The sequence below is a fragment of the Rhinatrema bivittatum genome, chromosome 14, assembly GCF_901001135.1.
Source record: "Rhinatrema bivittatum chromosome 14, aRhiBiv1.1, whole genome shotgun sequence".
NCBI classification, from domain to species: Eukaryota; Metazoa; Chordata; class Amphibia; order Gymnophiona; family Rhinatrematidae; genus Rhinatrema; species Rhinatrema bivittatum.
The window spans coordinates 19,833,084-19,846,095 of NC_042628.1; the positions used below are offsets into that span (position 1 = coordinate 19,833,084).

At 44.4% G+C, this 13,012-nt stretch overlaps 1 protein-coding gene across 1 annotated transcript in view; it reads right to left on the reverse strand.

Moving 5' to 3' along the window:
• Positions 1–13,012, reverse strand: part of XYLT1 (xylosyltransferase 1) — a 325,567-nt gene that overhangs the window by 153,979 nt on the left and 158,576 nt on the right. Inside the window, exon 3 of the mRNA XM_029577070.1 lies at positions 5,778–6,288. Coding sequence (XP_029432930.1) covers positions 5,778–6,288 — 511 coding nt within the window. The remainder of the gene's footprint in view (positions 1–5,777; positions 6,289–13,012) is intronic.

Below are 13,012 nucleotides of genomic sequence, written 5' to 3' on the forward strand. Positions count from 1 at the left end.
TCTTTAGCACTTCCAGAGAACAGTCCTAAAGTCCTGCACAACCTAATGACAATTCTCTGAAACAGTTCAGAACCAGTCACTTGCAGTAAAAAGCAAATTGATTTCATGCATTAGGGTTCACATCACACCTAGAACTTGCAGGTCCTGTCTTGAGACCCAAAACCACCCATGTAAGATACATTGGTATTCGCCTACAGGCAATCCCAATTCTCCAGGACCATACAGAATCTATTTTTCAACTGTAATTTTGCAGATTCAAAATCCCTAACCAAAATACTATGGGTGTGTCCTTTCTCCTGGTCATCCTCCCCCCCCCAGCCTGGCTCTCTGCCTAGCTGAAAGTCTATTCTCTTAAGAGATAGCGATTCCTTGCAGTAGTTCTGTAATTAGCCTCAGCTCTGTCTCCCAATTACCACCATACCTTTTTCTGTGGCTGCTACCTTTATCCTAACTGGTTCTCTGTCAAAGATGTCCAAACTACATTTCCCAGCAGCCCTGTGCCTTCTGGTATTACAATCCTCTGGCCAAATCTTGTTCACTTTTTCTTTCTACCTCAAAACAGCATTCCCCCCCACTGGAACTTCCTTTAGAGCTCAGTCTGTCTACTGGACAAGCTAACCTAACCAAACAACCTCTTTGGGCTGCTTCTGCCTGTGTGAAACCCCTGTTTTGTCACAGCCGGATAATCTTATCTGTCTACCTTTGATTCAGCTGGATATATTCAGTGGCGCAGCCACACTGCTGAACATCCAAGCAAAGTTAGCTGGATAAGTTTATTCAGCTAACTTTGCTAGCCAGCTAGTGGCTGAAAATAGATCCATGTATATTGTGTGTCCCTGTAGCCCTGATCTGTTTTAGATTTAATGGTTTTTGCTTAACTCTAGATTGCTAAGGCTATTAGCTAGGTTCTGATTCTTCAAGGTATACCTAGTTATGAAGGCTGCCTAGAAGCAGATGCTATTTAAGGAGGTACACTTTATCTTATTTATATTATCAGATAAAAAAAAAAAAAAGGTATCTTATTGCAGTATGTTTTTTTTAGGCAAGAGTGAATTTGACACAGCATTGTTGGTTCTGTTGCTGAGCCTAGATTCTGTACCTTGCACTGGTGGAGACCGGGGGATGTGTCAAAGACAGTATTCTTTGACACATGGGGGTGTGGCGAAGGAATTGGAGAGGGGGGGATGGGGGGGGGGGGGAGGTGAGGAGCAGCCTTAGTTATTAGCCTTAGTAATGGTTACACCTAGTGACCAAACTCAAGATGCACATGTAAACAGTTTCCAGACGTAGTGGTGATCGGTAGAAACCGAGGGTTGCCGCTGAGATGGCTTTATAGGAAGGTGATTATGGTCTCAGAAAAAGCCAGTTCCAGTTGAGCTGGAAGCAGCAGTCAAGAAAACTGGGCCAGAAACTTATTTTTAAAAAGTCTGCATACTGGGCTTGCTTTGGCAGCACATATACTAAAAAGCTCTGCATTATGTGGTTAGTAAACTTATGTTTTTAGAAATGACTCTTCCCCATTGTTCCTGTGTAAATACCACATCTTGTAGATGAATCTACCTGGCTGTGCCTTAGGTTTCAGGAATATTTTGGAGCATCTGGAATGCTTCTATTAAAGTGGTTTATCTGAATTGTTGGGGGTGGAGGGGAATTGTCTTGCTTAGATTTTACTGGAAAAGATCTATTAAACACACCTTCTCAAGTTATACAGCAGTGTTTTGAAGACGAAGCATGAAAACTATTCAGCCCTTCTGTAATTCAAACAATGAAAGTGGCATCATTCATTTATTTATAATTAGTTATTAACTGCTGGCTCCATCGATCGCGCTGCCCAGACTGAAAAACTGTGATTAAGAGCTATTTTACTTCAGTTTATACGCTTTCTGGAATTTAGGTTTTTTGGAATTCCCTGGCTCTGGTTTTTCAAACAGCTACTTGCATGACTGCATGAATGTTAATCTAGAACACTGGCAATTTTTTAAAAAAACAGGAGTCTGTCGTGTATGCATAACTGAGAAAAAAAAACAAAAAACAAAACAGGGTTATTTGTAACATCCCGAGTCACCTGAAAGCAAGAACGAACCAATCTGGTTCCCGTGGGGATACCTTCTATTCATGTGCACAGCACCGACAGACGGGTGGATTATGCACAGCAACGCCATCAATGCAAATCATCATCCAGTCGTCCCCTAGCCTTTGTAGTTACCTTGCTGGGTGACAAAGTCTTCTGACTAGTCAACTAATCCCTGCACATACATGGAAGGGAAAAACTACGCTGGTCAGAGAAAAACGACTTACCAAGCAAACCATAAGTAATACATCACTGGAATGGTTTCTGTACCCGCCTCTGCCCCATATAACAGAACTCAAAGCAGAAACATTCCAGAAGAGACTCCTGACAACTACTTTCATCTTTGCCAAAACTGTCACTGAAAACCAAAGTGGGCAAGTGGAAAAAGGACTTCTTCCATTTTATCAGAAAGAAACATGTTTCACATTAGCTGCTGTCCTGGGGACGAGGTATTTTCTGTCTCTTTCCTATTCATTTCCCCTTTTCTGTGTCTCTAGCTTCCAATACATAGGGCCAGATCCTAATGTCCTATACTGGCCAATCCAACTGGTTGATTATGCATTTTTGGACATGCAAAGGATAAGAGGCTCCACTGGAAAGGTCTGTCAGAATTGGGATGCTACTTGAATAGGCTTCCAACAGCGGGTTATCTGCAGCCAACAGCTGGCAGGATGTTGCACAGGGAGAGGAACCACAGGGCACAACAGGTGTTTATCTGCAGGACAAATACCGACTGCGTCTTTGTTTAAACACAACATGGATCCCACGTTAAACAAGGAACGATCACTGTACAAGTGAAGACATGGAACTGCGGTAGAATTCTAACAATAACATTTCATGACCTTTTAAACAATGCCTGACTGCACAATTACAGTAAAATAAAACACAAAATATCACATTTTTGGCACTTTATATTCTGCACTTCTGTTTATGTTATAGTTAACACGGTAAAAAACAACAAAACCCCACCAGAAAACCCAAGAATCAGACATCATGCCTCCTATAGTCTTAAGCATGATGGCACTACGTACAGGATAAGAGACATGTCTGGCAAACTAGATCATCTATGGGGCCTATACACAAATTCATGCTAAATATTTTTGTACTTTCTAAAAAAAAAAAAAAAAAAAAAAAAAATTCTCATGTATGTTAAAATTCCATTTAACAGGTTATATCAAAGTTATAGCAGGTTCGTGCAAAAAAATCTACATCAATAGTGTATACACAGCAGTACCATGCCAGTTAACACAAAAATTATAGCATGCATACTGGTTGCACCCAAAACCTCCCAGCCAAAACGTGCTGAAGTAAAAGGGCCAGTTACCATAAGGGATTTTAACCCCCACCTTCCCCCATCAAGGTTGGATCCTCTCACGCCACTGCCGCTGCAGCCTAGTAAATGAGTTAGTCAGGTCACACATTAATGTCCCTCCTGTTAGTTTATGTACTGGAGGATCCTGATCTATACCAACTACTCTATTTTATTTTTACGCTGTACTTTTATTTTAAGTGGTGTTGATATCAAGTGACAGAAGCATGATAAATCAAATGGGAAAAAAAAAAACCCCCTAAGAAAACAGTCCAGAGAGATAGGAGAAGGGTTGGATGCCTGAGCACTGGGAGGAGGGCTGTCTCAGGGAAGGAGATGGGGTCAGGGCAGCATCTAGCAGGTCAGAGCAGTCTTGGGGGGGGGGGAATGAAGGTGTGCCCGTGTTGGGAAGATCCAACCCTAATGCGGGGCTTAAGGGAGACGAGATCCCTCATGTAACCAGTCCATTTACTTTGAGCTTCTTAGCACAGGGGAGTTTGAGAGGCACAAGGCACATTAAGACAATAACTTTTAAACAGATGTGCGGGCGCACACGCGAGCACATTCATCCAGCCTGTGCCCAGAGACGCGTCCATTTTATAACATACGCGCACATTCTAAAAAAAAAAAAAAAAAAGCCTGGACGCACGTACGTGCGCACGCCATTCTAAATGGACGCGCGCATATGCGCACAAATCCTGCGTCTACCGCATAAGTGGGTGAATTTTACAAGGGGTGCACGCCGATGCTATTTGCCATTTTCCCAATTCACCCAGTTTAGGGAGAGGATTTGCAATTCCCACTAACTTAATAGCTTCCCTCCCCCCCCCCTCTCCCCCCGTTTACCCCGACCCTTAAAACCCCATTGACGTGCCTAAATTTTTTTGTTTTAAAAAAGTTACACGCCGTCCATAGAAGAAGTAAATTTATGCAGAAGGGAACCCGGCGCTTGCAAGGACACCATACGCATTAGGGATGTGCAGGGAAGAAAAAAATCTTTTTCATTTGTCAGTTGGTTTTTGGGAGGTTTCCCCCCCCCCCCCCCCCCCCCCATGAATTTCAGTTCATGGATTGCTTGCTTTGTTTCATTAGTGTGAAAAAAAAAAAATGAATCTAGCAAATTAATTAAAAAAAATTAAAATGTAAAAAAAAAAAAAAAAGCCCTCCCGGAAAAATGCCGGGGCCAGGATCCCCAGTGGCCCCTCCCCCCCCCACTTATCCGGTCTGGTGGAGACCTGCTGTCATGAACTAGGCCCAAAGCCTCAGGCATGCGTAGGCTGAAGCTTCGGCCTCAGCCAGTGCAGACCCAGGCCTGATGCTGGAGCCTTGGCCCATGACCTGGAACGAATGCCAGGTCCAGACGCTGGGGGCCTCTTGTCACAACCTGGCCCGGCCCTAAGGCCTAGGCCCAAACTCAGGCCTGACACCATAACCTGACGCCGGGGGTCTAGGCCTAGACCCCGGCCCTGATGCCTGGGCCTCAGAGTCTAGCCCTGGGAGCTCCTCTTCAGGCGTCCTCTTCTTTCTTCAGTGCTTGCAAGCTAAACAGTGCTGTCTGCTGTGGTCACGCCGGAGTTAATTAACTCCGGCGTGACCACAGTGGATGCTGTCGTTGTGCTGCAGGCTGAAGGAAAAAAAAAAAAAAAAAAGAGGCTCCCAGGCCTGGTCTCCAAGGCCCAGGTGTTGCGACCTGGCCTCCTGGCCAAGGCTCCAGCATCGGGACCCATCCTCCATGTTGGGTCTGGGCCTAGGCCCCGGAATCGGGACCCAGCCTTCAACAGATAACCCAATGGATCAGGTACGTTTTTGTTTTTTTAGTTTAATTTTCAGGGACTCGGCTAAGGCACAGCTTTAAAATCCACTTGGCACGTGCCGGCTCGACTAGTGCATGTATTTTCCAGTTTTGGTGCGCACAGGGCTTTTAAAATTCACCTCTAACAATTTAATACCTGATCCAAGCCAGGTATTAACATTTTAGGCCTTGGCAGACATGCATAAAACAGTGTGTTCAGAATAGTGTTCCATGCTATTTCACCCAGGCCCACTAAAGTCTAACTTGCATATAATACTTCCTCATTTAAATGTGGGCAGGAGAATTTTAGCAAGCACCTGCTAACGTGTTGGGGGAACTGGCTTAGCATGAACAGTAATGTTCGGTGTACAGGCCCCCTGTGTGTCTGAAATATGACCGTACTAGATTTAACGATTAAAACGATGCATCAAATTGGTTGTCAAATTAGTTTAAAAATTTACCTGCCACTATAATATACACCCATACAGGCCATTGCACAAAGTCTGTGTAACCGGATCTCCCTTAAACACAAGAAATTTGGGTCACCACGGTGCCCCATAATTAATGCATTTCATCAAATATTAGCTCAGCGCTTGCTCACTCACCCTCTAGGGGACAGAACCGCGCCACCTTCTCCGGCATCAGCTTTCCCTGCTTGTGCTGGCAGTAAACCTCGGCAATCTCCTGGCGACACTGTTGCGTCTTGGCCCGGGACAGCGCAGAGATGGCCTCTTTCCCAGATATCTCACATTTCGGAGGCGGGTCGTACTTGATCTCGGGGGAGCTGATCCCGCTCTTTTTGTCATGGCGCTGCCTGGAGGACCTGTGGCTGCTGCTGCTATTCCTGGCAGCCCGGCTGCTGGGGTGCAACGCTTCGTTTGAGCTCTTCCCCAATGGGGGCGTTTCCTTCGCTTTTTGCTCCTGCTCCAGCTTCCTCTTTAAATGTTCTTTCTGCGTGCCAAGAGGCTTCTTCACCAGCCCTGGCTGGTGTTTTTGCCTCCGAGTCCTTGGAGCAAAGTTGCTGTTGTCAACGTTCTCAAAGTCTTTCGGCACAGAGTTTTCGTTGTTGCTGTCTGTCCGCATTTTCTCTTTAGGCCTGTGAGAGAAATATCCATCCTGCAGGAAAAAAGCGTAAATAAATGAAGATCCTGGTTAAATCAGTACAATAGTCAACACCACCGTACCAGAACACTGGATTATACCCCAGCAAGTAAAATCCTGAACGAAGAGAGAGAGAGAGAATCCGAGAGCATATCCAGCATATCCTGGCTTAAAGGGTGAGGATCATTCCTGTCACAGTACATGCAAACTCAAAATGTGCACTCTAGAATCAAGAGAGAATACAAACAAACATTCATATACCAAGTAGTGGCATTTCCCTTTGGAAATGAAGGCGACGGGCAGGGGAGAGTCATGGAATGAAGGAGGGAGACTGAACAGAAACATGAGAAATGCATTCTTTACAGAGAGGATGGTGGATGCTTGGAATCACCTGCAGCAGAGGTGTCAAACGGCCCTAAACAGAGCATGCTTGGGGGGGGTCGGATGTAGGGGGGGGGAGGGGGCAGGGGTATAAGCAAAGATGGGAGATGGCTGGATACTGAGTGCAGGCTACAGTGACACAAGAGACAAAGGCAAGAGGAGATCCTTATCCCCCACTAACTGCGTTACTCTATAACACAAGTCCTCTCTCTGTGTTCCATACTAGGTTTGTTTAGGTTATTAATTGTGCTGTTTTGTTTTTTTTTTTATTAAGTTTCAAACATTGCAGAACCATCCTTAGTGATCAGTTCTTTTTCCTCATTTGCACATCAATAATGGTATTTTGATGCCAGAATGTTTACCACTGATAAAGAATAAATAAGGCTTGAAAATTTCCAGCTATGTTGCCTGCACATTAGGAAGTACTTTTCAGTGGAAAGTTCTAGCACAAGGGAGGGCGGGCTCTGGCCTAAAGATGTGCATGGGGAAAAAAAAAAACAAATTTTGGTTTTCGTTTACTATTCTTTTCAGGGTGTTTTTGTTTCACTTCTGCATTTTAGCTTGCATCATACAATGCAGAAACAAAAACAAGCACTTTGCTGCTCTGTGATTTCGGATGGGAAAAGATACAAAAAACAAACAAAAAGAAAACCAAAAACAAATGTCATTCAGACTTCCTTGCTTAGAAACTACAGCATCTCCATAGTCTGGATTCCCTTTGCGGAAAGGGTAAGGGGACATGTGGAAAGAAAAGAGAGGATGAGCACAGAGGGTCCTCAATGACATGGAAATGAAGGTGAAGCCCAAGACCAAGTGGGACCTTCAGCATTACATTAGGAAGGGGGTGGGGGAGAAATTCTTATGCATTACAACACTAGGAAGGTGGGGAGAAGGGCCTTGGAGGTCTCTCTCTCTCTCTCCCCGTGTGCCATCACGCTCTATTTACTTCTTTTTTTTTTTTGGGATACTCTGATTAATCATGATAAAAGAAAAACCATTAGCGATACAATAACATGGTAGCGTTTTTACAAGCAGACTTATGTCACTGTTCATTTATGCTTAACTTGGTTGTTTTATTGCAAAGAACACTGAACATGTTGATACCGCTGATTATATTAACCTTTTCCTTCAGCCCACTAATGGCTTTGAGCAGCAGTAGAGATACTTGACAGCATCCAAATCTCTCTCATGTGCATTCACTGTGGCTATCCTGAAACCAGACTGGCTGGGCATACTCGGAGGACAGTGCTGGCAACCACTGCTTGAAGTTACAAAAGGTCAAATGTCACCTTCACTCAAAACCCCTTTTCCCGTCAATGTGCTGTCTTCCCACCGGGCTGCCTTACCATAAGTCCCTGCACTAAAACATTTGGTACCTATTTTAAAAGCAAAGCATCCAGAGAAAAATATATTTAATACAGAACACCAAACTGGCACATAATTCCACCCTTGTTGCTATAGGAACTTATTCTGCTGCACTGGCTGCAGTGACTGCCAATATAGATTGCTAATGAGGATGCCTGCTATTCATAAGATTACTCTCAGCAACGACAATGTGGGTCAAGTATGAACCGAAAGAACAAAATGCTAGAAAGCATCATATCCCTACATAAACAGAAGTCTTCCCATGCCTCAGTAGCCTGATAACAGAAAAAGAGTGAAGCTTAGAAGCCATGGTACAATTTAACAGCTTAACATTGCTGTTGTATGTTGCGGTCTTCAGAAACTGCAAATACTGAGTGAACTCAATGACTTAAGTAGCAGGTACCTGACCACAAAGGCATTCTAGTGTTTTTACACATTCCAATATTTCTTGAAGAAGCTGAAACAAGCAGGTGTTTGAGAAACCTTCATCAGCCCTCCAAAATGTCTTCTTTCCACTGCTCCCTACAACAATACGACCTACTTCAAGCTACACCACAATGCATTCAACATCTTTCAACCAGTCTTAAGTGTACCCCAAGAAAAACCAATGCTGAGGGAAGTTCATTATTTTGCAGCTTCAAGCCAACATCCAGATGTTGCGGGGGAAAGAGTGGAGCCACCTATCATTGTAAAAGCGAGAGTCAAATACAAAGCTGCCGTTTTAACATGTAAGTTGCTCTCAATCGATACTATACCATGGATTGAAACAATGTTGCTAGCTTGCAACCCTCCTAGAGCTCTATGCTCTTCACAGGGGTTTATTGTTGGATGTTCCATCTGTAAAATTGACTAGGAATTCTGCCTTTTCAGTTGCAACTCCCGCATTATGGAATGCACTTCCACTTGAGCTACGAACAATCAACTGTCCAATAATTTTTTAAAAACTTATTTCAGCAAGCTTTTGGCTGATCTTATCTAGTACTGCGGTTTAATTTTATTCTGTCTTTACTCAAGTTTTATTTGCTGGTCTTTTGTTTGTTTAATTATACTATGTGATGAACTCATTGTTGGTAAATCATGCTGTATTATTTTGATTACGTATGTTTTCTATAAGCCTTTGTGGGCCTTGGTATAGGCAGCAAACACACACACACACACACACACGCTTTGCTATGGTGAAAACTAAGCAAATGACCACACAAAATAATAAACTTGGTCCACCCCTCCATCACAGAAAAGAAACCAACCACAACAGCAGCTCATTTGCATTCACCTCTCCAGGTGCTGAAGGAGCTTCCACACAAACCCAGGTGGCCACAGAGTTGTAGTATAGAGCAGTGGCGTAGCCACGGGTGGGCCTGTGCCCACCCAACTTAGACCCAGGCCCACCCAACTGGCACCGGAACTGCAAGGCTGTCGCGGGATCCCATCCCCGCGACAGCGAACAAGAGAACCCACGCCTCGCGCGCCATCACGGCACACATGGGGAAGCGCTGCTGCGGCCGTATGGCCAACCGGTCTTCCTGTTCGGGGGGGGGGGGGGGGGGCGAAGCGCCGCGCGCAGCTTCCGCTTCCTCCCCCCAAAGCAGGAAGATCAGCTGCCTCTCCTGCTGCCACCCGTTCTCCTGCTATCTTCGGGTCAAACAGCCCGCCGAACTTCCTGTTTGGGGGTGGGGAGCGGAAGCGCCGCGGGCAGCTTCCGCTTCCTCCCCCAATGCAGGAAGATCAGCTGCCTCTCCTGCTGCCACCCGTTCTGCTATCTTCGGACCAAACGGCCCGCCGAACTTTCTGTTTGGGGGAGCGGAAGCGCCGCGCACAGCTTCCGCTTTCTCCCCCAAAGCAGGAAGATCAGCTGCCTCTCCTGCTGCCACCGGCCTCCTGCTATCTTCGGGCGTCGGGCCGTATGGTCCGCCGATCTTCCTGCTTGGGGGGGGGGGGAGGGAGGAAGCGGATGTTGTGCGCTGCGCTTCCGCTCCCCCCCCCCCCCCGACAGGAAGTTCGGACGCCCGAAGATAGCAGGAGTCCGGTGGCAGCAGGAGAGGCAACTGATCTTCCTGCTCTGGGGGAGAAAGCGGAAGCTGTGCACGTGCTTGAATGTGTATGTGTGGATGAGAATGGGAGTGTGTGTGGGTGAAAACTGGAGCCTGGGTGTGTATGTGGGTGAGAATGGAAGCTTGAATATGTGGGTGAATGGGAGCTCGAATGTGTGTATGTGTGGTTGAGAATGGGAGCCTGGGTTTGTGGGTGGGTGAGAATGGGAGCTTGAATGTGTGTATATATGGGTGAGAATGAGAGCCTGGGTTTGTGTGGGTGGGTGAGAATGGAAGCTTGAATATGTGGATAAGAATGGGTGCTTGAATGTGTGTATGTGTGGGTGAGAATAGTACCTTAAATGTGTATATGTATGGATGAGAATGGGAGCTTGAATATGTGTGGGTGAGACTGGGAGCATGGGTTTGTGGGTGAGAATGGGAGTCTGGGTTTATGTGTGTGGGTGAGAATGGGTGCCTGGATGTGCGTCTGTGTGTGCATAAGAATATAAGCCTGGGGAGGGGTGAGAAAGTGAGAACTTGAATGTGAGCTTGGGGGGGGGGAGAGCATATGAGAGTGAGAGCTTGAGTGTGTGAGAGGGAGTCTGTGAGAGAAAGCGTGTGTGTGTGTGTGTGTGTGTGTGTGTGTGTGTGTGTGTGGAAGGGAAGAAGACAGTAATAGAAGAAAGACACTGAAAAGGAATTAGGAAATGAGCTATAAGGGAAAAAATGGGAAAAAGAGACCAGGACCAACTGATTAGAAAAATACAAAGATCAGACAACAAAGGTAAAAATATATATCTCTATTTTGAGATGTTAGCAATTTAAATATAAGCAACACAACCGCTCTCTCAAAATTTATGGACAGGTAGGAGCCGTGTATAAAATCGTAATAATAAGAAGGCTAAAGTACCACAAATCACCGTGAATTATGTTTGTATCATTAAGTAAACCTCATACTTAGGCGTAGATGTGAATGCTATGCTGCATAATTTGGCATTATTTATCAGTAAAAAAACAACTAGTAGACCTGCATGCCTACAGCCCACCCATGTTAACCTTGTGCCCACCCAAAAAATCAATTCTGGCTACGCCACTGGTATAGAGGAGACAGCCCTTTCTCTCTCTCAAACTTTCATATGCTACATGTGCCTGACAGGCACCAGAAATCATTTTAGACCCCCTCAACCCAACCTTGAGAGAAATCATTAGCTATCGTGTGGGCCCCTAGAGAGCCATGAATCAAACAGTAAGGTATCACCTACAGCTTGTTTGCTGACCCTTACTTCTACATTGACCATCTCACTGCTTAAAATCCTTTATTGTTAAAGATAAAATTCCGCTCTAGTGGTGGTTTCAAGAAAAACAAGAAACCTAGGCGATGGCAAAAATGGAAAGAAGCAGCCCTACAAAGCTTTTCATAATTCTGTTGACACCAACTTGGCTCCTCCCCATCTGTTTCTCACTTCTGAAAACAGCCCTCAGGAGTCTCAGGTGTCTGAGCATCAGTGGCGTCACAGTCCGTCATCATGATTAGAAGCTTGAAGTGCAAGGAATTTCTGAGAAGGCAGAGCTCATCAATAATGCACCACAAACACCTTTATTCTAATGTGGCTGTATAACAAATTGGCTATTTTGTATGCTTGATTGTGCTACAATGTTTCTTTGATTGTTAGCTAGTCTAACACTCTATCCTTAGGTTATTTATGCCAATACAACAGTTGTGACATTTTAATGCACTTGTTTTAATGATTTTGCATTTCCGTTTGTTTGTGTGATAGCTTAAAAATTCTAATTGCTCTGCTGCTACCTCTAAGCTGCCAACGAATTCCATTTTGCTCTTCATGAAATAATTAAATACAACAATGCCCTCCATCCTTAGTCAACCTTGGGCATTCCAATCAGGCAGAAATATGCTAAATGTAATATGTGTCTGAGATACAGATTACACTCCTTTGGGAATTACATTTTAAAGCAAAGCAGCTACTTCCTGAAGCACCATTGTCAACCATTTGGGCCTGTGCTTCCAACACTGGTGTCAGAGCAAATCCAAGAATTATTAATCTATTTAGCTTCTAACAAGAAGGGTAAGAAATACAGGGATGATAACTTTCAAACAACTGCATGCGTATATGCTTGCGCATAAGTTTTATCATAATATTTTATAACTGCGTGTTATCACATGCATATTATAAAATATGCACATCTTTACCCTGCAACATACATGCATATGTATGCTTTCACATTCTGAGTACTGTATTTCAATGCATTGAACATGTGCACTTTTCCTACCGATTTTAATAAAATGCATGCGTATATTTTACATGCAAAAATAAAGCGGGACCTAACCACGTAAATCAGGATTTATATACGCAAGTCGGAATATATTAAAACGTGTGCAATAAGTGAAATAAATAGTTTTACCAATTACTCCAGTTTGCCCAGCCCTTTTCAAGGTCACTGGGACCCTCATGGTTCTTTAGCCTGAACTGTCCCCAGTTCACCCAAGAACTCCCACCCAAACAACAGTACACAAAAAACATGTTTAACAGCACTTCAGCAAGACAGGTGTATAATTACATGATTAATTTGGTGAATCTACGTGCGTTGTCTTAAAATAGCAACTGATGCACGTAACTGTTGGCCCCGCCCTGAAACATCCCCTAGACGTCCCCTTTTAAAACATGTGTGTGTACATGAAAGAAGTTTAGAAAATAGCATGTATACAAGTAAATGCTACTTATGTACATTTATGCTAGGTTTTACACCCCATACTGAATATCAATGCTTCAATATCTTTTCATCAACAAGTGCTGTTAATTTCTTCACAAGGTATAAAATTCCACCCCCTAGAAGGACTAAGGGGCACTCCATGAAGTTAGCATGTAGCACATTTAAAACTAATTGGAGAAAATTCTCTCTCACTCAAAGCACAATTAAACTCTGGAATTTGTTGCCAGGGG